The sequence below is a fragment of the Lepisosteus platostomus genome, chromosome 14 (genome assembly GCF_059453375.1).
Source record: "Lepisosteus platostomus isolate fLepPlt1 chromosome 14, fLepPlt1.hap1, whole genome shotgun sequence".
Classification (NCBI taxonomy): Eukaryota; Metazoa; Chordata; class Actinopteri; order Semionotiformes; family Lepisosteidae; genus Lepisosteus; species Lepisosteus platostomus.
The window spans coordinates 29541192-29568626 of NC_142624.1; the positions used below are offsets into that span (position 1 = coordinate 29541192).

A 27435-nucleotide genomic window follows, 5' to 3' on the forward strand; every position below is an offset into this window, starting at 1 on the left:
ATATTTTTTATATCCAACAATAAACCTCGGACTGTACTTGTGAAACTATTTTAAAGCATCTTATTTAACACAACACTGTAATTGGTATATATGCCTGAGGCATTATTAGGTCATCCTAAAAGCAAGATGCTTTGTATTTAAACATTTCTTGGTACAACACCATTATCTACAGTGTCAAAATGTGTATGAAATATTGACAAAAGTACAGTTTTCTCTCCCCTAGGCCAGTAAAAACGACTGTACCTTTGGTATAAATACTAAAGCCAATAAAATAAGATGGTGCTGTACGAGTTATATATCCGCTGTGAAAATGTAGGAGGACACATAATGAAAAATGAGACAGTGATATTACTCCCCAGCTCTCCAAACAGCCCAAATTAGAGTTGAACATGCTAAGATCAAAATATAGGTCCGTTAGCATGAGGCATCTGAGGCCAGAGGGAGCAATAACTACAAAAATCTTTTTAGAAGTTGTAACAATCTCATTTTACACAGGGACTGTTTTATAAATCTTTGTATATACACAAAACAAATACTTAGAAAATGTCTAGCCATATTTACTGAATCTTTAATGAGTGAACTGGGCATGCCTCACTATGATATACAGTACAGGCAGATTGGTCAAGCTAATCCCTTATATTTACTCTACTAGCACAATGCTCATCCGAGCAAATTACACAATATACAGTACACATTTGTTTCTTGGAAGATTACTATCTGAAATAATGGTAATGGAGAGAAGAGGAGATACTATGACCAATGTTGAGGAGACAAATGGAGGAAAACTGAAACAAGTTGATGGTTTTAAATACCTTGGATCAAAACTGGTAAAGGGAGGAGAAACACTGTAGGCAGTAAAACAAAGAGTGAAAGCTGGATGGAACAAGTGGAGAGAAATAACTGGAATAATCTGTGACAGGAAAATTCCTAGAAAGTTAAAGTACAAAATGTACAAGACTGTGATTAGACCTGTACTACTATATGGAGATGAATGCTTGGCAGTTGGAAAGAGGGAAGAGAACTTGATGAGAAGAACTGAAATGAGGATGTTGAGATGGATTCTGCAGATTTCAATGAAGGATAAGATCAGAAATGAAGAAATCCGTAGACGATGTAGGGTGGTGGATGTGGTTGAGAAGATGCGAGAGGCGAGGTGACGGTGGTATGGACATATCATGAGGAGGGACGTTGAGGAAGTAACAAAGAGGGTAATGGAATTTAAGGTGGAAGGTAACAGAGGAAGAGGCAGGCCTAGAAAGAGATGGATAGATTGTGTGAGAAAAGATATGGAGGTATGTGAAGTGAGTGAGGAAGATGTGCTCGACAGAGACAAGTGGAGAAGAGCAACCAAAGCAGCTGACCCCAGGACAGTCTGGGACTAAGGCTGTGAAAAAGAAGAAGAAGAAGATTTGTTTCTTGGAAGGGATTTTAACATTAGTTAGTAGTGACCAGTAATCATCAAATTATTTTTTAAAATAAGAAAATAGAATCATACAAACACATTTGACAAACAAAAACAACTAGTCTTCAGAAAGTGGCTTGTCTTTGAATCTGTAGATTATTCATCTTGTATGACAACGTATCTTCAGTGTAATTTTTTTAATAAAAAATAATCTAATAAACATAAGAAACAGCCTAGTGTCTGTGTTAAACTATCATTTTTGCATCTATACATCTATTTCACAGGGGAGTAAGAGCCTTATCCAACAAACAACTGGCCCAAGGCAGGGTATACACTGGACAGAACACCAGTCCATCACAGACCACATACAGATACACACACTCCCACCAGGCACAGTTTTCCTAGAAGCCAATTAACCTACTAGTACGTCTTTGGTTTGTGGCAGGAAACCGGAGCACACAGAGAAAACCAATGCAAACACAGGGAGAACATCCAAACTCCATGCAGACAGCACTCCAGGGCCCCAGAGCTGCAAGGCAGCAGTGCTAATCCCTGCACCACCATGCCACAACTACCGCTCAATTGCTCTGTATTGAAAATTTGAAAAGGACGTTTCTAATTACTTCTCTACTATGTTTAATATAACTGTGAAACATTACATATTTACATAATTGAAAATGGGAACCAACACATAATGTCAAGTATTTTTTAATCTATTTAACCCTTAGTGTAATGAAGAACGTTCACAGAAATACAAAACAGCATGTTTCATCAGTGCCTGAGGAAAAAGACACTTTATAAAATTACATTTTCAAAACACCCTACAGATTGAGCTGTAAGAGTACACTTTGCACCTGAAATTATTTCAGTTTTTAAATGATTATTATTTTCAATATTTGCACTAAAATGACAACTTTGGCAGCAAACAGAGGGTCAAGTCTTTTTTGAGCAAGTGTCTACCGGCTTTGCGTGACAGCCTGGTGCAATTCTTGCCCATTCTCTTGGCAGACTTGCTCAAGCTCTCTGGAGTTACTAGGGGATTGCTCCTGGACAGCAGTTTCAATAGTTTCTCAATTGGATTCAAATTAGGTCCTCAACTGGGCCACTCAGGGACATTTACTTTTTATTCGCAGTCTACATTGTACCTTTGGCCCTAGAATACTGTTCCGCTGAAGGAAGAACTCAAACATATTGCTGCCACCACCACGCTTGACAGCAGGGATGGCGTTGACCAGAGTGGTGTACTGCAGTATGATGGGTTTCCATTTTTGCACTTAAGACCAAAGAGCTCTAATTTTGTCTGACCAAAAAACCTTTCACCACATGTTTGCAGTATCACTTAAATCCTTTGTGACTGGGATATTCTTAGCTCATACTTCTCCCATTTCAGCCAGTGAACTCTGGAGCTCCTTCACAGTCACTGTTATCCTCCCACCCCTGACCACCTGCTTGGTTTGGAAGGAACAACGGGATCTAGGCAGTGCGAGAGCCTTCTACTTCTTAATGATTGACTGCTCCCTACTTAAAGAGATGTCCAGGGCTTTTGAAATGCCTTTATAAAGCTGTATCTCCGAGTTGTTTTGAAAGCTCTTTGGCCTTCTGGGTCGAATCTTTGCTTCTGCAGGCTTTTGATAGTGGGATATTACAGAAACAGGTGTGTTTATCCTGAAATCATGTAAACCCTATTAATGCACACAGACAGAGGCCACTCAACTAATTGTGTGTCTTATTAAGGTACTTTGGTACACCTTTGGCAAAGGATAGGGATTAAATACTGTACTTAGGCAGTCTTGATTTTTCCATTTTTATTTAATATTACCTATTTACTCAATATTTTTGTTTTGTGCTTTGAATGTGTTGTGTATATAACAAATAGACCTATTAGTTGCTACTTCAAAGTGTCATAACTGCAAGCCTTAAAGTGACAACATGAGAAAAGTATGCAAGAGCTTGAATACAGTACCTTTGTAAAGCACTATAAAACACACTATCACAGTGAATAAAACCCAAAGCTATAAAGATTCCTCAGAAATCTATAACTATATCTATTCTTCTTGTCATCATTCTGTAAACAGACTAACACACAAGTGTATTGGCAATCTTTATTTGAAACATGAACATTATTATCCAATAATTCACTTAAAATTAATTAATAGTCTTTATTTAACTATAGTTATTTACCAATAATAGAAATTTGATGGTTATGTAGCATTGACTCATTTAAGTGAGTAGCAGGAAAGGTTTCAGTTGAATTAACTGCAGATCCATATATGGCATTCATAAACAGTAATGACACCATAACAGGCAGCCATCATAAACCAGAAAAAAATATCCTTTTCGACAAGGGTGTTTCACAGTCATAAACTATAACATCTCCACCAAGGAAAAAAGTTTGTTTAGCTACAACCGTGTTCTGAGTCATGACCCGAGAAGGAATAAATGCTATTCAGAGAAGCTCCAGTAACCTTAAAGACTTTAACCCTAAATATCCTGGCAAATGAAATTAAACTATAGCCTTGTAAAAGTAGTGTAGTGGACACGTTCGTTAGTCCTTGATGACCAAAACTATAAATGCCCTTTGGCTGAAAGTGAAATATATCAGCAATGATTAAAAGTACAATTCGCACACATCAACAGCAGTAAGGTTTTATATATTACTAACTTAAGGAGTCTGTTCTCAGGATGTGAAAGGGTGTGTCTGAAGCACATGCCATGTTTCCTCCAGACACAAGTTTAAACACGCCGATTAAATTCAGGGGTCTGATGGTTTATACACAGCATACCAGACCAAAGATACTACAGTAGTTACACAGTACTCTGACTGTCCGTGAATACAGTTCTTCATTTTATTAAAGTATAATTTTCTGAAAACATCAACAGCAACAACAACAACAATAATAATTTCCTTTACTGTGCGATCTGAAACCCACACTACTCTGGATTAAGCACAGAAACCAGTAAAAATGCTACGCAAAGACCGAAAAATTAAACAAATGACACAGCAGTAAACACGTAGATTCCCCCACTAACCTGAATTTCACATAATATCAGAGACAACGAATCTCTTTGAACAAATCAAAGGTAGCATTTAAATTTATGATGGATTCTTATAAAATTATTATCAGATTTGATCAATTATGCCCATACCGTGGTTTAAAAAAATATGATCTATTTCTTTCTGTTAAAAGCATTTTCTGTTTAACTTACTGATTTTCCTGGTGATCTTTTGGTAGTGTCTGTGTCACACACTCAAACAGCACAAGAGTAATATCCCTTCATGAACTTGTCATAAATAACTGTGCCTAGGTAACAGTATACCAGGAAGTAAAGAGGTATGATTGACGCGTGTAACAATCCAGTCGAGCGCCAGGAACAGATTCCTTGTCCAATTATATTCTAAGAGGGGCGGTGCATTAGATTAACAGGGTTAGGTTGTAACGCACCTACTGTATTTTATTTGTAGTGGGGTAACTAAAGGCATACATTTTCGCTGGGGGTTTCTCAACAAAATTACAGAATCTTTTAATCTAAATATGTAATATAGGACTTGAGACTATTTTATTGTTGAGTTCACTGATGCATTTTGGTATTGACAAACGTTTTCCAGAGCTTTCTTCTCATGTGCAGTAGTTAAGAGGTGTGATGTGAGTTGAGGCGAACATTAATTTAACTACGGGGTAACTGGCGCTCGTGATAATTACTCATTTTAAAGCGATTTGTAAGTCAAATTCACAGTACTTAATTATTGATAAGCTGCACAAATTAAATATGTTCAGGTAGGTACCTACCACACCATGTGTAGGCTGCAAAGGATCAAATAAAATGTTTATTCCATGCTGAAAAGAGAAGAAAAGATGCACAACATTTCAGCTATGGAGCCCTTTTCACACTCTAAGGAGGCTCCAAAGCCGAAACGTTGTGTTTCTTTTCTTCTCTTTTCAGCATGGGATAAACCTTTACTTGCTCCTTCATAATAATTCAATATAATTACTATTCTCTCAGTGGTCCTTGCAGCAGCACCAGCATTTGCAGAGTAGAGGAAGAGTTTGTGACTTGTATGACACCCGGAGAATGCTGACCTTATCACAGAATACAGCACCTTGCCTGACCTTCTTGATTTGTCAGCAAACAGGCACCATGCAAGGTAATTGTGGTAACTTAAGAACACTGAAGGAATATTTTCAGTAACACCATACATACAAATGTAATGTCAGTTTATTTTTAAGTGCATCTTGTGCTCTTGATCACTGATATTCCTGGTCCTGGGGGACAGCTGTCTTTGTAGGTTTTCATTCCACCTTATGACTCTTAATGATTTTATTGCCCCAATTGCACACTTAATTGATATTTATTACCACTACTATTACCAATTCCCTTGAGAGGCCCTTACTTATTGCCAATTATAAATTTCCCATGAAACCTGGTGGATGCCAGCCTACCTGAAATAGCATTGAATATTACCTATGTAAGTTAATTACGTAGAATTGCAAGACAAACCCTACCTTGTACAAGTTTTTATTTCCTTCAGCAATGATAAGGAAAAGTAGATATTGTGTATGCTATGCTTACAATCTCTTTCTGATTGTATCAAACAGCAGGCAAAACAGTCTTCATGGTCTGCAAGACTCTTTGCACATTTTCTATGAGGAAAAAAAATGTCTTCTAATCAAGAAGTCGTAATCTTCTTTGGTGCTTGGACTGGGTGTGGGGAATGCACTGTCTTTGCTCCAGGTTCATTTGATTCTGCATAGGGAACGGATTTTGCTGGAGTGTGAAATAAGATTAATAGGTTGAGAGTCTCCAGGTTATGCTTGCTCACTGTTCTTTAAGATTGCTGCAATTGCTCTTTGGCAGTAGTCCACCGGGCTGTGGTCCCTATGCTTTTACATCAAGGGCTGTGAAACTGATTGCCACTTCATCCTTCAACATTTCGGCTTGTTGTGTCGATGAGGTTGTCTGAACTCTGCTTCATGCTATTTGGTAATGTATAGTGTGATTTCCCTGTCCGATCACGCTTTAGATTGGAGATGGACAGTCCATCCATACATGTTTTAATTACTTTATCCAACACAGGGATGTGGGGGATATGAAACCTATCTAGGGAGTGTTTGGCAGGATACACCCTGGATGGGACTCCAGTCCATCGCAAGGCACACACAGACACAGGCACACACACACAAGCAATAGGGCCAATTTTCCCAGAAGCCAATTAACCTAGCCAAATCAAAGAGTATGTCTTTGGACTGTGGGAGGAGACCCACTCGATCACGGGGAGAACATACAAACTCCACACAGATCGCACCCCAAGGACCTATCTCAGGACCAGAGCTCTGCAAGGCAGCAATGCTAGATGGAAAGTGGCCTAATTAAATAAGTGGGCAGTTACAGGGGGGTTAATATTAAGAGTCTCCAATAAGTACCCATTTGCAAGGAAATTATTATAGAAACAAATAATAATCTATGAAAGAGACATAACCGTATTGAAAGCGATGTTTTCTTTCAGTTAATTTGAAATGTAAAAAATGCATATTTTCTAATAAGCAACTTGTGTCCAGGTCTTTTAAGCGGTTTGGCAACTAATATTTTCAAACAGGAGAAAAAAAAACAGTCTTTTTTTTTCTTTAAACATACTGTTAGGTACTTGTGTAACACGAGTTAACGCAGTGCTTTTTTGTATTTTACTTGTATGTCGATATCAAATTATTTCGTTAGAGGATATTAGTAGCAGGTATATAGTATTTAATATTTGAGTAGACAACTAATTAATTAGTAATTAATAAAAAAATCTTACTCTATTAAAGTATCAAAGGGATCAACGGTTTCTGACGTGGGGATGTAGCTCAGTGGTAGAGCGCACGCTTCGCATGTGTGAGGTCCCGGGTTCAATCCCCGGCATCTCCATGGTATTTTTTTTACTACCGGCTCGTTACCGTTTCTCTTCGTCCAAAGTACCCAGGGTAAATTGCTGGCACTTTTACCGAAAAGAGCGCATTTAATCTTGACATATTAAAACGTATCAGATGATAAATCTTTAAAATCCGGAAAACAAGAACTTATGTTGCTTGCATGTATGCAATATGTGTGTACTTCTCGTGTTAAAGTTTAGTTCTAAAAATAAAAACATCACAGACTTTTTTTCGCCAAAACTACATAGACTGGGATATTTCCTTCTTACTTCTCTGGCATGACCTGCCGTTGAAGTTTATAACTTTTGTGTTACAAAATTCACACAACACCCACCGCCTAAATGAAAAGTCACAAGTTTAACAAAAAAAAAAACTACTTTTATATTAATCAACACGAATTGGTAAATATGTGAGATCACCTCTTATTATTTTTTGAAATCTGAATCTGTGTTTTAAGCATAAGAATATCATTTCTTCCTTCTTCCTGGGTATTTCGATATGAAGCGTTACACGTGTTTTTCTGTGGGCGGGGGAGGAGGGGGGGGGGGGGCATTTATAAAGGTAGCACATCCCACTGCAATGGAAACAGCGAGTTCCGCTTTGTGCGCGATGTTCCTTAATGTATTGATACAGTCTTGAACGCGCACGGCCTCTGTCGTCACGGAGATGGAGGCTTGTGACGCTCTGACTGACGCAGTTGTCTGCTGTGATGAACAATAGTGTGCTAGGACTGGCTCGCGCTGCGCTGCATTGCTACAATGGAGGTCTTTATGAGACGAAACGTCTGATCTTGGGAGTTTGACTGGGGGAAACATATCCTTAATTTCAATCTTAGAATAATGTTTTGCGGGATTCAGCTATCATCGAAGCCCTGTTATACGGGGAAAAGGACTACTTGTGTTTAGACAGCAGGTTAGCGAGCTTAGAAGGCGCGTTTACCCGAGGATGGTATTCATTTTGCCATGTTTTTTCTGCGACATGTTTTAACTAAACCGTAAGTATTTCTTATAACTGAAATATGACAATGAAAACTGTATGTATTGGGTTAAGGAAATCCTTACCGCCACTAGAGTAATGCATGTCGTTTTTGAAGTCCTTAGTTTTGTGCAGAGTTCTCATGCAGTTTGCTGTGGTTTGTGGTTAAATATTATATTACCGATATCATACTTGTGTAATTCGTAATAAAACTCTGACCATTTCATTAAAACAAAAATACAGTGGACTAGAAAGGCAAAGAATAATAACTTCGAGCATGGAGAAAATTTCCTCATTTCCGATCTTCCCTGCTTTGTATTTAATTTAATTCAGGTCTGTTATATACAGTATTGTTGGTTTATATCGCTTGATTAATAAAGGCATTTTTCAGCCATGGAAACAGCTGGATTGGTGCTCATTGCAGATGTTCCATAATAGTTGCTTGGTCATTGATGTGCGAATAACATATGGGAAGCAACATGTCGCCATATGGTTTATTTAGCCTTTTGCCTTGAAGTAAATCAATCATACACATTCTGAATGAAATTACCGTGACATTGCACTGGCAATGATACATTTCTTTGAGCGAGGTAAAGAGCTCCAGATTAAATTAAAATGATAAGTGATGCTATACCTTAAATTGCCATGATCGTGGCCAAAGGTACATACTGCAGTTTATGAAGTATTTACCTTCGTGCTGGACAAAGCTTTCATACTGTATGCAGTAATGCATTGACATACAGTAGAAAGGTTGCTGTTTTTTACGTGTACAGTGAGTGCTACACTTCATACATTGGCTTAAGCGTCTGTGCAGGTTAATTTGTATGATGTAAATATGTGTCACGTTTCTTAATAATTAGAATAAAATATTTTTGTACTCCTGTGCACAACAGAATCTTAACCTATAAGAATCCATACATTTTAAACGTTCTAAAATAGTTGTGTAAAAATGTTTAAAGTGCTGTCTGTTAAGTAAGGCCTGCTTTTACATTGTTACATCTCTATGGAAATATTACTGTAGCCTAGAGCTCATTTATACTGTAATAGTGTTATTTATACTTAATTATACATGCTCCAAGTTATCAGATAGTTTTCAAAAGAGTACCCCAGTATGGGCAGTTTATTTAAAGAAAACATAGCATTATAATTTCAAGTTATCACTTTGTTTTACTTTACTGTAAGTCCTTAACTTACGTAGCTTTGGATCAATTATTGGCTACTACACATTTTGTATTTCTGCTTTTTGTAATGTGTTATTTAAAAAAAGTCTTATTTGCTTAGATCAATATTGCTTAGTGAATTCATTTTTTTCTTTAGAAAGTTGACAGTATCCACATATGATACAAACATTAAAATCTATTAGTTACTAAGCCACTTATTATTATGCAGTCAAACTATTAATTTGTTTTTCTTTTCCTCTTAGGGAAATGGTGCTGCTTTTTTCAGTGGAGTAAACGTCTTTAAGTCTGCTGTGTCAGCCCTTTTTTAAAATATAATTTAGTGGTAGTGTTTCACTGAAAAGATGGAAAAGGGTGTTTATTTACTACAGATTTCAAATCTGACCTTTTCTAAGAACATATTTTTTTCTTCTGATAGTTCAAGATTTCATTCTTAAGAAATAACTTTGCTCTGCTGATTTGATTGCACTTGATTAGCTCCCTCCCCTGTAATGATTGGCAATTAAAATATGCATATAAATAAGGTACTTAGTAATTCAACTGTTCAATGGGCAATTAAATTGCTTAATTATATTTTAAACTCTTAATTGTAATTGGCAAATGAATAACAGTAGATTTAGGATATTATATATAAATACTTTAATAAATCCCTTATTCAAAATGAATCAGTCAATTAATTAATTGTTCTACTGATAACTGTGCAAGGCATTCCAGTTTAAAAAAAAAGCTACTGGCTGAATTATCTGTTGGTTCACACATTTAATGTTATCTGGAAATCATGGGAATTACAAAGAAAAGCAGTGACACATTTCAATAAATCGTATAATTGATTCTCTGTTTTGTAAATTATCTTTCACTTCTGAAGAGGTTTTGTTTTTTTTATGCACTGTAACTTTTGAGAAGCCTTTTTTAGGATTTTATAGCTGTCATAAGTAATTGCTGTTCACCCCCTAAAAAACTTTACCATAGGAAAAATGTTGTTCAGGGGTGGTGAAGTGGTTACCAATGTTGCCTTCTAACCATTTTGGGTTCAAATCTAATTGAAGCAACTGCCTGTATTGAGTTTTGCACGTGTTCTCGTTTGGGTTTTGCCTGATGCTCTGATTATCTTGTCCATTTCAAAGATACGATGGATAGCAATCATTGGCTAATCCAAATCGGCCCTTTTCAAGAAAGGGCTTCAAGTAATCTTTAGCCCTAAAAGATTATTTCTAAATATAAGATGTAACTATAATATGTAACCTGTATAGGCTTTAGGACTATAGATACATAGTACCAAACATGCAAAACTGGTTGAATGGTACCCTCTCATCTGTGACCTTCTACTGTATATTTATTTGGTCCTTTATTTTAACCAAACAAGCCAACTGAGAGCCAATTTACAGTGATGACCTGGAGAGAGTGCCTATTTGTACAACAGATTTAAGTGGAGTGTACTTGATGGAGTACCTTTCTCTGGTGTACAACAGCAGAACCCATGATTTGGGTCTACAACCCTATGGTCCAGAGTCTGGATCTTTAACTCCTACTCCATGCTCACTCTACACTGCTGCTTTCTACTACTTGCCTTGTAATCCATATATGAGGTTTTGAATTTAGTTCCCTAGCTGATAGGCCTGACTCTCTAAGATGTGGATTGCATTTTGGGGTGCAGGATGGTCACAGCTGGACATCTGTAATGGAAGTCTAACTGCTGCCTGATATATCACCATTCCCCAAGAGAGAAGTCTTACACTGTGTGTCAAAGGTCACAGTACTTCTTCTGTATATGCCACGCTGAGATATTGTGTCCAAGCTTCTCAGCTCCAGTGACCTGACCAGTCACTAGAAGTGAAGCTACTGAGAGTGCACATACAGTATGTAAGAGCACATGTGCACTTTCCTTGACCAATCTGAATAAAACCATCTCAGTAAACCCCTTTCTTGAGAATCCCTCATGTAGATTTTGTGCCAGGAATTGATGTCAATACAATACAACCTTTTAAGTATTTATGATTAATCTTAAAGTTCTACAAAGAAAGAGTGAACAAAAACATTTGAAACACCTTAAAACACAACCCCACATTAAAAATAAACAGTAAACAAGATCAAGATGGGTTTGTTCTACAAGATGTTGCTGTGATATAATTGAATCTTTTCTAAACTAGTTTCTAAGAAGAAAGGTAGAAGATCACGTGTGATATTGGTCACATGGTGTGTTCAAGTCAGGAGCCCCTGCATAATTGATGTAAACCTGGTGTGATAACAATTAGTTGGAAAATAAGCTAATGACATGGCATAGATGGCAGAAATGCTGTATACAAACCACAGGAATGCTCTTCTATTCGATCTGTAAAGCAGCTGCCTGATTTACAACATTATGTAGTGGTGATTGATGTTAAAATAAGTGTCTGTCCATCTCTTCTGAAACATTCTCACTAGGGTTTACATGTAGTGCTAAAGGGGGTAAGTGCATAGTGCTGATCCCAGACTGATATAGGACGTCTTGAGTAACCTAACCATTTGTGGATGAGTATTTCATGATGAAAGATTAAGAGATATCACCCTGCAACTCACAACTGGCAACCCACTGAAGCTAAGCAGGTGTGAGCCTGGTCAGTACCTGGATGGGAGACCTCCTGGGAAAAACTAAGGTTGCTGCTGGAAGAGGTGTTAGTGGGGCCAGCAGGGGGCGCTCACCCTGTGGTCCATGTGGGTCCTAATGCCCCAGTATAGTGACGGGGACACTATACTGTAAAAAGGCGCCGTCCTTCGGATGAGACGTAAAACCGAGGTCCTGACTCTCTGTGGTCATTAAAAATCCCAGGGCGCTTCTCGAAAAGAGTAGGGGTGTAACCCCGGTGTCCTGGCCAAATTTCCAATTGGCCCTTACCAATCATGGCCTCCTAATAATCCCCTTCTATGAATTGGCTACATTACTCTGCTCTCCTCCCCACTGATAGCTGATGTGTGGTGAGCGTTCTGGCGCACTATGGCTGCCGTCACATCATCCAGGTGGATGCTGCACATTGGTGGTGGTGGAGGGGAGTCCCCATTACCTGTAAAGCGCTTTGAGGGGAGTGTCCAGAAAAGCGCTATATAAGTGTAAGCAATTATTATAATTATTATTATAGATGAAGCTGGACATTGATGTGTCTATAGAGGCTAGAGAACAGGTCTCAGTGTGGTCTGCATAGTAGGCTGCAGTGAGTTTGTCATCAGTAACAACAAGATAACCCCTTCTGCCTGAAAAGGCATGACAGCTTTAGTATTTTCTTAAGTATAACATAAATAAACATTAATGAGTTAGTATGGCTTGAGAATAAGGAGAGAAAATGTTATCACATTTCTAAAGTAGTTCTGTGTACTGGTGAAGGGGTTCTACAGGCTTGTAAGTGTAAATTGAAGAATTTGACTTTAATTGGATACCAGCTTCTAACAAAAACACATTGGCTAAGATGTATGTTTTGTCTCTTTCATTTGTTTTCTAAGTGCCCATTTATGTGAATGTTGTACCCGTTAGACTAACTGCTGTTGTATACAATCTGTAAAGTAAAAATTACTTTTCAGATAATGCAACAGATACTCAGCATCTAAAAGGAACTCTGTAAACTGTGTTTTTACAGCTTCACAGCTTACAGTATATTGTATATTGCATCTAGTCTTAAAGAAGCTTAAAATGAAAATGAGTGTTTAAATTGCAGATCCCAGTACTGTATATGAAAATAAATGTGCTGTGGTCTCTTGTTAGATTGTGTAATAGACCAAGAAAGGTCATACATGCATTTGTATTTCTCAGAAAGTGATTCTTTAAATTAGTATGCAACATTCAAACCTCCTGTAGCTTTTCTTATTTGTGCTTGAGAAGGTGTGTACCTCATAAAGCAAAGATATAAGGGCTTACTGGGAAGGTCCAATGAACTGCTTGCAACAGTGCACAGTAGGAGTATAGCAGTGATCTGGATTCATTGAACTAAGTAGACCTTATGCCTTGAGGTGCTGTCAGTATGACATTATTTTAACAATCTGTAGGTGTCTCTGAGTTTTAGTTGTCTCCTGCAGCCCAGTACTGTATTTTATTCTGAGAGAAATATATTCAGAACACCTTGTGGATAAAAGCTAAGATGCAGGTACCTCTAAGTGTCCACTCTGTGGGTCTGCCTCTCTAGCTGCCTGTAAGTCATGCTTTAGAGTAAACTAATTTATTACATGGGCACTTGGCTGTAACGTGGCTCTATAGCTATTCCATGTGCATATTTTAAGTGTTTTTTAGGGGAAAACCACAGGCCATTAAAAAAATGCTTAAGCAAATGTCTTTTCAGGTCCTGCAGTGAATTGTATCATTTTGCCAAGCAGCTGGAAGAAATTAGTTTCAGCTGGCAACGAGAAAAGATGATGCAGGGACCATAATATACAGATTCATCCAAATTAACTCAGCTAGTAATTCAGATACTCATAATGTGTCAAAACAATGCTGGACTTCTTTCACATTACCAATGAGAACTTTATTGTTTAGTTTACAAAGATGTATTCCTCAATTTGTTTTCTGTTTCTCTGAGTGTTAAATGGACAGTTATTTTGTGTTTCCTGCCGACAATAGTTAAAATTGTTTGTGAACACTGCTTTATGCTATGTCCCATACATCAGAGAAAGAGAGAAGTCACGCTCCTCTGAAATGAATCCCTGTCAGACCCTTTCATTATCTGTGTGCAGACATCACCGCACAACTTCTACGTACCCTGCAGGTCCCAGGAGTCATTGCTGCAAGGCAAGCTGAAAAAACCCTGGTCACCTCTAGCCCATTGAACTCTAGCATTCAGCCATGTGTGTGGGCTGCTGTTTGGGGAATCCTGGTGACATTAGGCTAATGACATAGTCCGGATGTGAATAAGTGATGTCTGGGTTATAGAGCTCAAAGTGTACTCCAAATGCCTACCACCTTTGCTAGTTTCTCATATTTGCTGGTAAATTGTACCAGTGACAGGACAGGGCTGATGCTGCTATTCAAAACTTATTATATTTACTCCATAACACGCAGCAAAATCTGACTTTTAAATATAAGGGTTCCCTAAATTAATTAGCTTTGTAAGAATAAAGAAAAAATTACACTGTAGCAGATGTCTAGCTAGTCTCAAACCTTTTGCCCTTGAGTTCACAGACAAAAATGCACCAGAGGAAACTCATCTGAACAATCGCAACTCGGCATTAACAGCAGAAAGAGCGATGAAGAGATGCTGTGTGTGTTAAGGATGTCATGCATTTGCATCAACAAAACATTAACACTGATTGTTATCATTTTAATAATATTTTGAATATTAGTTTATCACCTTGATCATCACAGATGAACAAGAATGTTGTGGTGGAAATAATAAGAAAATATGAACTGAAAATAAGTGAATCAATAAACTATTCTTAAACCACCAAGAACGTTGGGCCAAACAGTTGAACAGATGTTTTTTTTGTTCTCAAATACCTCCGTGTGTTCCTAGTTTTCAGAGTAAATACAATATAAAGCTGTTGGGAACTGTTTCAAAATATGTAATGGGTTAAGTAATAACTTGAAAAAGAGTGAAACCTTTGAAGTTTGAGGTTGACAGCAGGTCAAGGCAGTATTCGCTCCCTGTTCACTGAATGCAGCACACCGCCACAGTTTAAAGAAGGATTTACAAATTCATTCCTTGACCAAGGCAAGTGACCAAGGGGAAAGGAATAAGATTACCTCCATTCTGCCTCAGTTCTGTCCTTACAATTGGACACTTTTTGAAGTTGTATTTGTTTTTCACATATTTCTTTTGCATCACTCAGGTTGTATATGCACCTTAACTGCATACAAGCAGGCAGTTCTATTTTTTGTGCGATAATCTTGGAAGGTCCAGAAAACATTATTAGTCCATTTTTGTTAGTTACTTTACCCAATACAGGGTTGCAGTGAAGTTTATAGCATCTCTAGTGAAAAACAAGAAATGCCATAATCACTGAAATTCAGCAGCTCGTATTGTAGCTTGTAGCTTTCCCTTTTCTCTCTCACGCTATTTAAAAATTAATAATGCAAAGTATTCAATTCTTAGATTTTTAACATATGGACACTAAAAAAAAAGAAAATCAGCTAAGTGAAGAAAACAGAACTTTGTGTTTGTTTAGGATTGACAGACACAAAATAAACCAAATTTCCCCACCAGTCTAGTTTTAAACCTCCCTATCCTGCATTCAATACTAACCTTCAGTGTGCTAGCGGACCATTATCAAAATTCATTATAAGAACATGCTTCCTGGTTTCGGGACAGCACCAGTGCCTTAATTCTTTGATGCTATGGTAACAACTGAAAAGCTGAATTCTGCTATTTCTCGTGGAAATGTAACAGAGCTGTGCAGCACAAGATTACTTCTTATAGTCCTGATTGTGGTGGATTTCTGTGGGTGAAAAGTGATAGCGGACTAAAAGTTCATTAAAGCCGTTTGCCAGGTTTACAAGAGTGTCATATTGAATGATGCACTTGGGCACAATACAGATCTGGAATTTTGCTTGTGAGGCTTCGCTTTTCCAGCCAAACCAAGCAAAGTACAAAAATCGCCTTTGTAGAGAAAAAAAATGATAAGTGGCGATTCCCAGTGCCATTCTTAAATTGTCCAATATTCAGTAGGTGCCTGTTGGTATCAACCAAAGGATTAAGCTCTGTCCTGCTGGCAGTGTTTGCTCATTAGATTCTTGTTAAGCCCGGTCTAGGTAGTGTGCACGAGCCTTGTGCTCCTCCTTCATGTGGAAGTTCAGATGCTGGGCTGCCATTTCAGTCAGGCATGGTCCAACAGTGGCATATTTTAAATTGGTAACTGCTTCATTTGCCATTTTGATCATTTATATAGATTATGTTTTAATTGTATTTGTAACGTCTCCAATAACATTTGAAAAAAGAAAGAAGTGAAAGAAACAGTGTATCGAAAAACAATGAACATCTATCATAATATATTTCACACTAGTATCATTAACAACTACAAAATATCACTGATGGCTGATTTTGTGCCACATTATTTTAGCAATTAACCAATACCATTGACTATAATGGCTGAAGGTTTCAATGTGGATTCCACCTCTTACAGCCTGATGTGAATTCATTTTCTAGTTTTCCTAGCTAGAAAAAAACAATATAGTTGTAAGACATGTCTATTTACTTATCACAATTTGCTAGCAAAAAAAAATCATCTTTCAACTTTCGTAAAGAAATGCATTTATTTAAAAAATCAGTGTAGATGTAATCTAAAGAGTGGTGTAATACTACAGTTGTATAAGGATGCACGTGTTATAGTATTCACTTACAGTACCGTAAATATAGTACAGTATCCGATCTTACCGTGCACACGCTCTGTGAAGTTCAAATAATCATTTATCGCTAAAGAATAATGGCAGCACATTTATCTTTAAAACGAGAAAGTGCTGAAAAAAGCAGGATTTTAAATGATTCCTAATGATCCTATCTTAAAGTGATATTTGAAGAACCGCCACTTAGTCTCATAACTAAAAAACGTTTTGTGAAACTAGCAATAAAGCATGTCTATGTACTATGTACTATAGTAAAAATGTGTTGTATTATGTTATATACCGTATACTGTGCTAATCTACTTTCTCTCATATACAGGGGCGCCTGGGCAGTGAAGTGGTGATGTTTGTAAACGTGCTGATGGGCAATGAAGAACACCGTCCTCTGCTGGAGAGAGCAAACGTCCAGGAACAGTCCTAGTCTCATGCGCCGTAATGGACACAAATACTGTGGGCAGTGAATTCCATTTATTTTGATCAGTACCCCACAGCTGTCTGAAACGGGCATGTTACCACATTAGTGATATTCCTGTAAGTAGTTCATGTCTTCATGAACTGACGAGGGCTGGTAGCATCATTGCAATTCATAAAACGTAGGATTTATACCAGTATTAGAAATACTGCTCTTTATTGCTGGATTTCCAATAAAGAAACTTTGAAATGAACACGGATGTTGAGTTTTTTTTTTCTAACAATCGAAAGGCTGGCACGAAAAGCTTGAACAATGACAAAAGCGAATCGACGTTGATCTTTGAATTATGTGATTGAATGCGCTTCCCCCCCCCCCCCCCCCTGTGGCTCCCTCAATGTGAATACAGTGCAAGGTTAGACTGCACGATCGTTTATTGTATTAAACTCGGATGCAAGTGAGTGGATGGGTTTTGAATCACTGACGTAGCACGCAAGAAAGTTTCATTTTCCGAGTTAATGTTATCAAATTATGAAACGGTGCGCACCAGACTGTGCTCTATAAACACAACCCAGTCGATATCTAGAGAAAAAGACTAGCATTTTAAGGTTGACACGTGTTTTATAGACAAACGGCGAAAGCTAGCTTGATTACTGAAAAGCAATCCCTTCATTTCCCCAAGGACAGCGCAACAAGTTGCTGCAAGGGATTTATGCAGAAACATGGCTCCTGCGCTAAGCACCAAAGTTCACTCGTGCTTTCAATTTAGAAAGAACAACAACGTGGTGTTGTTCTGGGATAAAAATAGACCACTTCTTTCTTTAATTATGTATTCTCCAGTTTCCGATCGCAGCTAAAATAGTCGGTGGAAGCACGGCCCATTATAAGATCAATAATACAGTCCTACTGTAATAATAATAGAGCACCAAAAACAAGAAAAGGCTGTGACTGCTATTTTTGGCAGAGACTGCTGGTTGCGTCAAAGGCGGCGTTCCCTGCGTCATGCACCATTCTGCCATCCCCTATCACTTTTTCCCTTTCGTTCGACTAAATTGGTTCGCCCACGACAACTGACGCTGCTCCGCTGTTAATGAGCTCCCTCTGTCTGCTCTCACAACACAAGCAGCTGGGAAAATTAAGGTAGTCACGTACTGAGGTACACACCCACTCTTTTCAGAGGTCTAAATTTGGAAACGCATGTAAATCAGTTAGATGTGTAGCAAGATAGAGGAGGGCTGAGAACAATCTCATATATAATACAAATTAGATACATTATTTGAAATGTGGCAGATTGTGTACTTAACAAGAAATGGCAACTTTCTGACTGCCTGTTGTATCCACAGACCGTGAGTTGAAGGCTGCAGTGATTCATGTTGGACAGAGGGTGGTAGTTTACGAGGGAAAAATAAACATCTGTAATCATGTGTTTCTAGAGTTTCAATTCATCTGAATTGGACCTCAATCATTATTATAATAACTTTTATAAATGTAAGTATTCCGTATGTGGAACGACTGAGTACTACACGGTATAAAATATTGTGAACGCGTGCTATAAAAACCTGCAGGACCAGCATTTGGCACGGAAAACAAAACTTAGGATAACATTCACACAGTATTATAACCGAATCTATAATACAGTTTCATTATGCCGAAGGACATCACAGTGTATTTCAAATTGTTGTTGGTTTTTTTTTCGCATATTTACGTGATTGCAGGCAATGTTACTGTACTGTCAAGGGGTTTACTCCCTAAAGCAAACTTACATCTAGTTCCACACTTGACGGGACGCCTCACTTTTCTGAAGACGCTTCAACATGCCAGTAACCTCTACCCCCCCAAAAAAAAAAATCAAATGCATAAAATAAACAGGTTTATATTTGACCAGATTGTAATATCTGCCACAGTTCTCTTGACAACTTCATTAATGTCGTGTGTCTCACATCTGCTTCTGAGGCGACAGCGTATTCCGAAGGCCACACACAACGCCGCTTACTTCCAGAAGGGAGACACATCATGGTAAGCAAAAACGCAATTGTTAAAATCCATTACTGGAATATCAGACTTGTATACCATTTTACACCTGTTTACAAACATTACGTTTCTGGGTTTTCTGATTTGGGAACGGGTGAAGCGAACCGTGGTACCCTACTACCTTAAAACGCTGCTCAGCTTAATACGTCAAGGAATTGGCCAACAGCACGGAGAAGTCTAACCCCCCCTCGAGACACTGATTGGCCTAAGTCATTGACGATGCCGATGACGTAAAATTTTTTTGTGGTATTCAGAGCTCACATAAACAAAGGCACATTGGAGGGAAGGACCAGTCTCGGCTTGTGTCTTGTACTGTTCTGTGCGATAGCCGCACTTAATCCTATTCTGTTTGTTCTCACAACTGTTCTGTCGCTTATTGTTTGGGGCTCTTTTTTTATAACTACGTTAGACCACTACTAGCAGATCTTCTGCATGGATAGCACGGGACGCTGCAGTTAAAAAGGTATATTTTATTCTATTTTGCTATATGGGCTTGGATTGAATAAGCTATTTCACAGCATCATCTACAGCCGCTAACTATTCAACATGATTTGTGCGTGTTGTATTGTGTATGCAATTTTTTTTTCATAATTGTGATATGTTGGGCGAGAGAATTACTTACGTATACAATTGATACTCGTAGGAAGATATGGCTAATGACAGTAACGTAAATTAATAGCAATGATAAAATGTTGAGAATAGACGGCAATAAAAACGACCATTAATTGAAAGTGTTACTGTTACTTTTATTGGTTGTCAGGTACTTTAAAATGTTCTTTAGTTCGCCTGCTTTGTTACGGAAGTCATTTTAAATGTCGATAATGTGTTGACCATGTTATTGAAAAGATAAAGCAACTTCACATGTAGTGTACAATCGCTGTCTCTCTTACTACTGCGAAACCGTTAAAACTCTTTTTCCTTTGCATTTGACTGATGTGGCTAAAACTATTCTCTAACTCACCTGCTGACTCCACCTTGTTCTTCTGTTCGCCTACTGAGTTGGATTGGCGATTTCACAGCTTTCAGACACGTGAATGACAGTATAAGCCGGTATAATTAGCTGCTTAATAGCAATTGCGGTTATTATTTTTGACAGTTCTCAACTACAAATGCACTACTACCTCTACTGCTAATAACAGCAAAAAATAAGTTTAGAGAGAATAGAATAATACATAATTGTAAAAGCAGCAAAATACAAATATTCAGAAAACTGTGTACATGCTTCATATTTAAAGTGTGACTCCTGTTGAAACTCACGCGTATATATAACCATGCTTTCTGTTTATCCCTGTTAATGATGCTTCTTTCAAATAACAATATAACATTGTGCTTCATGAAATATCTGACATGGAATAAGGAAACAAAAATGACCTAAATAAAGTGAAGAAATATTATTTCCATTTATAAGCGTGAAGATTGTTACATTACGCGAAACCATTCAGATTTTTATTATATGTAGCTTTTTTTGTATTGGATACATTGTTTTGTTTACATGTTTTGTTTACAAAGAAACTCTTTTAAATAAGCACTTGCATACATATGTGCACTGTCCATTGTAACGGAAAAATGAACAGGGGTTATAAACTACATTTCTTCTGTATTACAGGGAAGAGTCCCGAGGCGCGCTACTTTCTCGAAACCTGAACTTCAAACAAGACTAAACGACACTGTCCAATTCAAGTTCCTCCGGAAAACACAGTCCGTCGACTGAAGGTATGGAGTATTAATATTGTTTCTGTAAATGAAAACTATAAATGTTTAACTTAGTCAAAAGCAACACGTACAATGCATTTTAATAACAGTGGAAGCGTCCTGTTGTAGTGTATTTTATTGATAATAAAATGCAGCATGTTTCAGAATACATCATCACGGATTTCTCCTGCACATCTACTGTATATATTCAGAGATTAATACAGACATGCTACCCTTTTCATATGATATTTTTTTAAATGAAATACTATGTTGTTGGCTAGTTGCTCTTTTTTCTGCATCCAAAAATATAATTTAAAGATGTGTGCATGGCTTTATTTTGTTAATGAAATGTAAGTGAAGACATTGGATTTGTTAAATATTTTATCTAGACAATGGCATGCTACATTTTTGGATGTTTAAGAGTAAATCAAGCCTGTGCTTGGAGGGTGATCGCTTTGACAGTGTGAGCATTTGTGAAACTTTCATTTACAGCCATGCCCTGTGTTCAGGCTCAGTATGGGTCATCACCTCAAGGAGCCAGTCCAGCTTCGCAGAGCTACAGCTACCACACCACTGGAGAATACAGCTCCGATTTCCTAACTCCTGAGTTTGTTAAGTTTAGCATGGACCTGACCAACACTGAGATCACAGCCACCACTTCTCTTCCCAGTTTCAGCACATTCATGGACAACTACAACACCAGTTACGACGTAAAGCCTCCCTGCTTATACCAAATGCCTCTTTCTGGACAGCAGTCCGCCATCAAGGTGGAAGACATTCAGATGCACAGCTACCATCAACAGAGCCACCTGCCACCACAGGCTGAAGAGATGATGCCCCATTCTGGCTCAATGTACTACAAGCCCTCCTCGCCCCCTACTCCCACTACCCCCAACTTCCAGGTTCAGCCCAGCCCTATGTGGGATGAGCCTGGTTCGCTCCACAGTTTCCATCAAAACTACGTGGCCACCACTCATATGATAGATCAACGCAAGAATCCCGTGTCAAGGCTTTCCTTGTTCTCGTTTAAGCAGTCACCTCCTGGTACCCCGGTGTCAAGCTGCCAGATGAGGTTTGACGGTCCTCTTCACGTACCTATGAACCCGGAGACACCGGGTGCCCATCATGTGGTAGACAGCCAGAGCTTTGCCGTCCCCAGTGCTATTAGGAAGCAGGCAAACATAGGCTTCCCACACTCTCTTCAGCTCGGACATGGGCCCCAGCTGATGGACAGCCAGGTCCCGTCGCCTCCGTCGAGGGGATCGCCTTCCAACGAGGGTCTGTGTGCGGTGTGCGGGGACAACGCCGCTTGCCAGCACTATGGAGTGCGTACTTGTGAAGGGTGCAAAGGCTTCTTTAAGGTAGGGTGGACTGCGGTATCATTTCTCAAGCATAGCAATATGAAACGGCAGCTTTTGTCTGAAGCTGGATTTGTACAATCCTTTAACTAGCTAATGTGAAAGAAAAGAAATAACTGACGAATTTTTATCATGACGACCACAGATGGTACAACATTTAAAAAGAAGAAAAATAAGAGGCATTTCCCTCACAGCGACAGCGTTCAGAAAATCTTGTACATTAAAAATTACTATTTAATTGTGGGCACTTGTGTGCATTTTTGACACAGCCCTTTCCCTTAGAATTAAATTGGCTGGGACAGAGAACCGTGTCTAAGCTAACCAAGTGGAACAGAATTCCCAGTGGTAAAATTAAGTGGTCTCTTTATTTCACCATCCTGATTGAATAATCTTATCACTTTAAATAGAGAGGGTCTCGAAGGGATGTAAAAATATGAATGCCCACGGATTTGTATTTACTGAATGTCTACTCCTTCTGCTCCTTGCATATAAAATACAGCTATAAACTGGAGGGTTAGCTGTAGTGTTAACACTATCAATTTTCTTCTATTAATGTCCTGAAAAATCCCAGCTGCGAGACCATTCTTTTCGGGGGTCTTGGTGCTGTTCCCAGGAAATCCATACACACGTCTAACAATCTTTTATATTATTTCTTTCTGATTTTTACAGCGCACGGTTCAGAAAAATGCTAAATACGTGTGTTTAGCAAATAAGAATTGTCCAGTGGATAAACGCCGTAGGAACAGATGTCAGTACTGCCGTTTCCAAAAGTGCCTTGTGGTCGGAATGGTCAAAGAAGGTGAGTAGTAAATGTATGCCTTATCACTGCAATTACATGTTTTTATTCAGCAATTTACGTCTGGATGGGAAATATCTAAATATAGAGGAATAATATTTTAACGGGTATATTTTAATACTTAAGAGCGGTATCATAGAGTAAAGAGGTAATGAAAGGGTAATTGTCTAATAGCAACAAAGGTTGCGAGACGGTATATACTGTATACATATATATTTTGCTTTTTTTTTTCGTGTTTCAGTCGTTCGTACAGCCAGTTTAAAGGGGCGGAGAGGTCGGTTACCTTCCAAACCCAAAAGCCCCCAAGAGCCTTCACCGCCTTCGCCACCAGTCAGTCTCATAAGTGCCCTGGTGAGGGCCCATGTGGATTCCAACCCTTCGATGTCCGGGCTGGATTACTCTAGAGTAAGTGGACACTGCGGGTTTAGTGATTTCCTGAGTTGAAGCACGGCGGCCTGAGCGTTTTTTAAAGGAGTAATTGTTTCGTTGTGATAGTAACTACTAAACTGTCGGTATACTCTGCGACATAAAAAACAACAACACCAACAACAACAACAACAACAACAACACCAACAACAACGTTTGTGGCTAGATTATTTCATAACACTTTTGTTCTCAGGCAATCTTGCAAAAACTGACACATGCTATGTAAAAACAATGCGTTTGTGTAAGCGATTAGGCTTGCTCTCTCTACTGTTATCAATATTGCGCGTATGCTTGTGGACCAGCGTAAGACCCAGCCAGTCTGTGGTTGCTTTGTTCTGTTGGCATCTTAGTGTATTTATTTTAACATACCTTACTTGACTGAAATGCTTTGAAACGGAGAACTCTATCATTGCAAGAGAGGGGTTTAATTGTTGTAAAAACCTGACTCCCCTGCTAGAAATGGGCTTTGCAATTTCACGGGTTATATATTTTAGAGGACCTCATTAAGCACTTTTTAAATTAAATTCCAGTTTCAAGCTAACCCTGACTACCAAATGACTGGAGACGACACTCAGCACATCCAGCAGTTCTACGATCTTCTGACTGGCTCCATGGAGATAATCAGAGGTTGGGCGGAAAAGATCCCGGGGTTTGCTGATCTTCCGAAACAGGATCAAGATCTTCTCTTTGAATCGGCCTTTCTGGAACTTTTCGTCCTGCGACTGGCATACAGGTACGTAATTATCAACCATAACAAAAGATCAACCCCCTTCAAGCTCCGTTGGTTTGGATTTTATTAGCTCGCCTATAATTAGGCGCCTTTTAAATCCGCATTTATTACTCTCTCAGTAATTAATTGCTCGTTGTTATTAATTGCAGGTCCAACCCAGTGGAAGGCAAGCTCATTTTTTGTAACGGGGTAGTCTTGCACCGGCTGCAGTGCGTCCGTGGGTTTGGAGAATGGATCGACTCCATTGTGGAATTTTCGTCAAACCTTCAGAGCATGAATATTGACATATCAGCTTTTTCCTGCATAGCTGCGCTCGCCATGGTAACAGGTCCGTGAACGTGAAATAACTTTTTGTTTACCTTATATTATTGTGTAACTGTAAACCTGCAAGTTAAGCATCGATAACCTATTAATTCATAATTATTATTACAAACAGGAATTCTAATAATTATTCATCTATTTCACTGCAGAGAGACACGGGCTAAAGGAACCCAAGAGGGTAGAAGAACTCCAAAACAAGATTGTAAATTGTCTTAAAGACCACGTGACATTTAATAGCGGTGGCTTGAATCGTCCAAACTACTTGTCGAAACTTTTGGGGAAACTTCCTGAACTGCGCACGTTATGTACACAAGGTCTGCAGCGTATCTTCTATTTAAAACTTGAAGACTTGGTTCCTCCGCCAGCAATAATTGATAAGCTGTTCCTAGACACACTACCTTTTTAAATATACTTGACAGTGACGTTTGATGTGACCTCAAAGAACTTCCACAGACTTTCCTCAAGTCTGCCTTTAACAGGACGGTAAAGCCCCGGCGCTTTTCCGAAATGTATTTTCAAGCGCTGACCCTTTCTGACAGACACTTTAGGTTCTGGTTAAGGATCCATAAACGCAGCAAGCAAACAAAAGTATAAAAAACAAACTGAAGTGAGTGATGTGTACTCTTCTCCATTAACCATTTAATTATTTTGACAAACCGAACGACCTCGTTTCGGGGTGAAACGTTCCGCCAAGGCGTCGCTCAGCTACTGGAACAGTCGACAAAAGTTACACATTTTCCTGAAATGGCATTCCTTATTGTTAATTAAAATATCTGCTGTATGGGAAACACGTGCTATAATGTAATATATACAATTTATATATAATAAATTAATGTGATGCGTCCAATGCGTCAGTTTATAACAAGGTGCATAAAGCTTGTATATGAGCTTGTATATGACAAGATTCAGTTTTGCTTTTATATTTTGTGCCTATGTGTTTCTGTCAGGATTACTGAACGATGAGAAAAATCTGAAAGTATTTCAAAAGGGGAACGCATGTTGTAGGTTTTAGGAATTCTATAGGCACTTGCTATGAAGGTGATGTCTATATTATAAATTATATTCCGGACACTATGTAGTCTGATAGATTTTATAAAGATTGGTAGTATGGGACAACTTTTATTTAAAAATAAAAAAACAAATATGTGAACAACAAAATATCTCATCTGTATAGGCTATTGAAAGGGACTCATGGTGTTTGTAAAATATGTCCAACATTCCTTGTTTGTATGTGTTGTATGTACTGTTGATGTGAAATATAAAAGTTTCTATCTTTATTATTTTGTTGTCAAGATCTACATTTTGCATGCTGCAACTTTTAACCATTTTTCGGAGTATCACAGTTCATTGAAAATGATTGAGCACTGTCTTTGTTTTAATGTCTAAAAGAAGAATGGACAGTTAATATATAATTTCATGTCTGAGTGACAGTTTTTTATATTTACATAAAGGTCTTTAATTTGTATATTTCATATTTATGTGTGCGGTACATTGCGCAAATCACTGCCTTTTTCTATGGTGTAATTAAGTATTACAATGCATTCCGTACATTTCCGATAAATCTTTCTTTAAGAAGGAAATATTTAATGTTTACAAATAAAACTGTCAAATTATTTTGCTTGTTTAGCTATTTTCTCTTCAGATAAGACTATCTGACATCTGTACAAATTCTAGCTCCGTAAATGATAAAAAAATGTTTATCCTAATTTTCGTATTTTATTGAGATACACAACCTAGGGAGCGTAAAATGAGCAATTATGTTGTATCGATCAATTTTAACATTACAAAAACTATGCCAAAGAATAGAACGTATTTTATTAAAAAAACAAGGATTTTAGTTGCATTATTACACTGTAATGCTAATAAATAATTTCCATAAATATCGATTTGTATTTATAAGGAAGTACATTTTATATTATTGTTACTATGTTGTTTGAACGTATGCCGTTTAAGTAAAATAAATAAGGCAGCAGTTCAATTCCTGAAAAGAAGTAATAATCTTTGCGCAGTAGGAATGTGAAACAAGCTCCAAGGTTTATCAGCATCTTCAACCTGTTAATTATTAGCCCTGCATTTTTTCAGAAACCCATTCATAGCTGTACAGATTATAATAAAACGGTCAAATATAAAGAATACAACTTTTAAGCATAATTAAAGTAACATTTAAATCGCAATACTCTGTCGTTCATCGGAAATTTCCAAAGTGTGGGATTTTTTTTATTTTTGCTTTATTCAACGTATACGTCAATTGCCTACATTTAAATATACGCCCACATTCTTCCTCAATACAAAACTAACAAAATTAAGCGTAATTATATTGAAGAATTTAGTTTCAACTATGATAGAACACGGAAGCTCTATTCACGGAAGGCAATTTTAAAAACCCAACTGTATTCGCTGATGCAAATAGAGAATGTTTCTTCAAACACTAAATTATAAAACACAAAAAGAAGAACTCCGAAAAGAAAGCAGCATATGTAACGAGTTCACGACAGTCTAGTGTTTAGACTTCGGTCTGTATTGTTTTACCTTACATAATTAGTTATTTCAAGTAACATGAAACAATTTTTCACTTTGGGTTTTTAGATTTAATAAATGGTCGATTGAGATATGTAATATCTTTAGGCTACTTCTAAGTTATATGAATAAATTAGATTTTTTTTAAGCGTATACGGACAAAGTTAATCCTACATGCGTGACAAAACCTAAGAAAAACAAAAAAAAAGTACAACATACTCAAACCTTATTTTTCTCAAACGCATTCTTTCGGCCATATGTTAAATTACACGAACGTAAAAGCCGGTTTTAATGTTTCAATAAGCAAACGAATTTACGCAGTGATTTAGAAAAATGTGTTAAATCCCTGAAAAAAAACTTGAAAGCAAAAAGTTTCTTTTGAGAAAGTGACTGATGGAAGAAT

General features: G+C 37.9%; 2 protein-coding genes, 1 long non-coding RNA gene and 1 other non-coding gene across 5 annotated transcripts in view; 3 read left to right on the top strand and 1 right to left on the bottom strand.

Moving 5' to 3' along the window:
* gpd2 (glycerol-3-phosphate dehydrogenase 2 (mitochondrial)) overlaps window positions 1–4737 on the bottom strand; it is a 45763-nt gene extending 41026 nt beyond the window's left edge. The window contains exon 1 of the mRNA XM_088605555.1: window positions 4610–4737. The gene's annotated coding sequence lies outside the window, so the exon portion shown is untranslated. The remainder of the gene's footprint in view (window positions 1–4609) is intronic.
* A 2494-nt stretch (window positions 4738–7231) lies between these two features.
* trnaa-cgc (transfer RNA alanine (anticodon CGC)) lies at window positions 7232–7303 on the top strand. Its single transcript has one exon. It is a non-coding gene; the product is annotated as a tRNA-Ala (tRNA).
* A 615-nt stretch (window positions 7304–7918) lies between these two features.
* LOC148649190 (uncharacterized) lies at window positions 7919–17417 on the top strand. Its single transcript, XR_015926299.1, has 2 exons — window positions 7919–8302; window positions 17072–17417. It is a non-coding gene; the product is annotated as an uncharacterized LOC148649190 (long non-coding RNA).
* Window positions 17418–19461: 2044 nt separating this feature from the next.
* Window positions 19462–26128, top strand: LOC148649191 (nuclear receptor subfamily 4 group A member 2). 2 transcript variants are annotated; one of them, XM_088605547.1, is made up of 8 exons: window positions 19462–19655; window positions 20799–20905; window positions 21377–22245; window positions 22912–23041; window positions 23280–23443; window positions 23995–24197; window positions 24344–24522; window positions 24665–26128. In XM_088605547.1, the coding sequence occupies exons 3-8, from the start codon at window positions 21379–21381 to the stop codon at window positions 24919–24921; spliced, it is 1800 nt and encodes a 599-aa protein (XP_088461673.1). In that variant the 5' UTR covers window positions 19462–19655; window positions 20799–20905; window positions 21377–21378; the 3' UTR covers window positions 24922–26128. The 2 variants fall into 2 exon arrangements, with proteins under 2 accessions (XP_088461673.1, XP_088461674.1); XM_088605548.1 differs by having other exon boundaries at window positions 21555–22245.
* Window positions 26129–27435: the final 1307 nt, after the last annotated feature.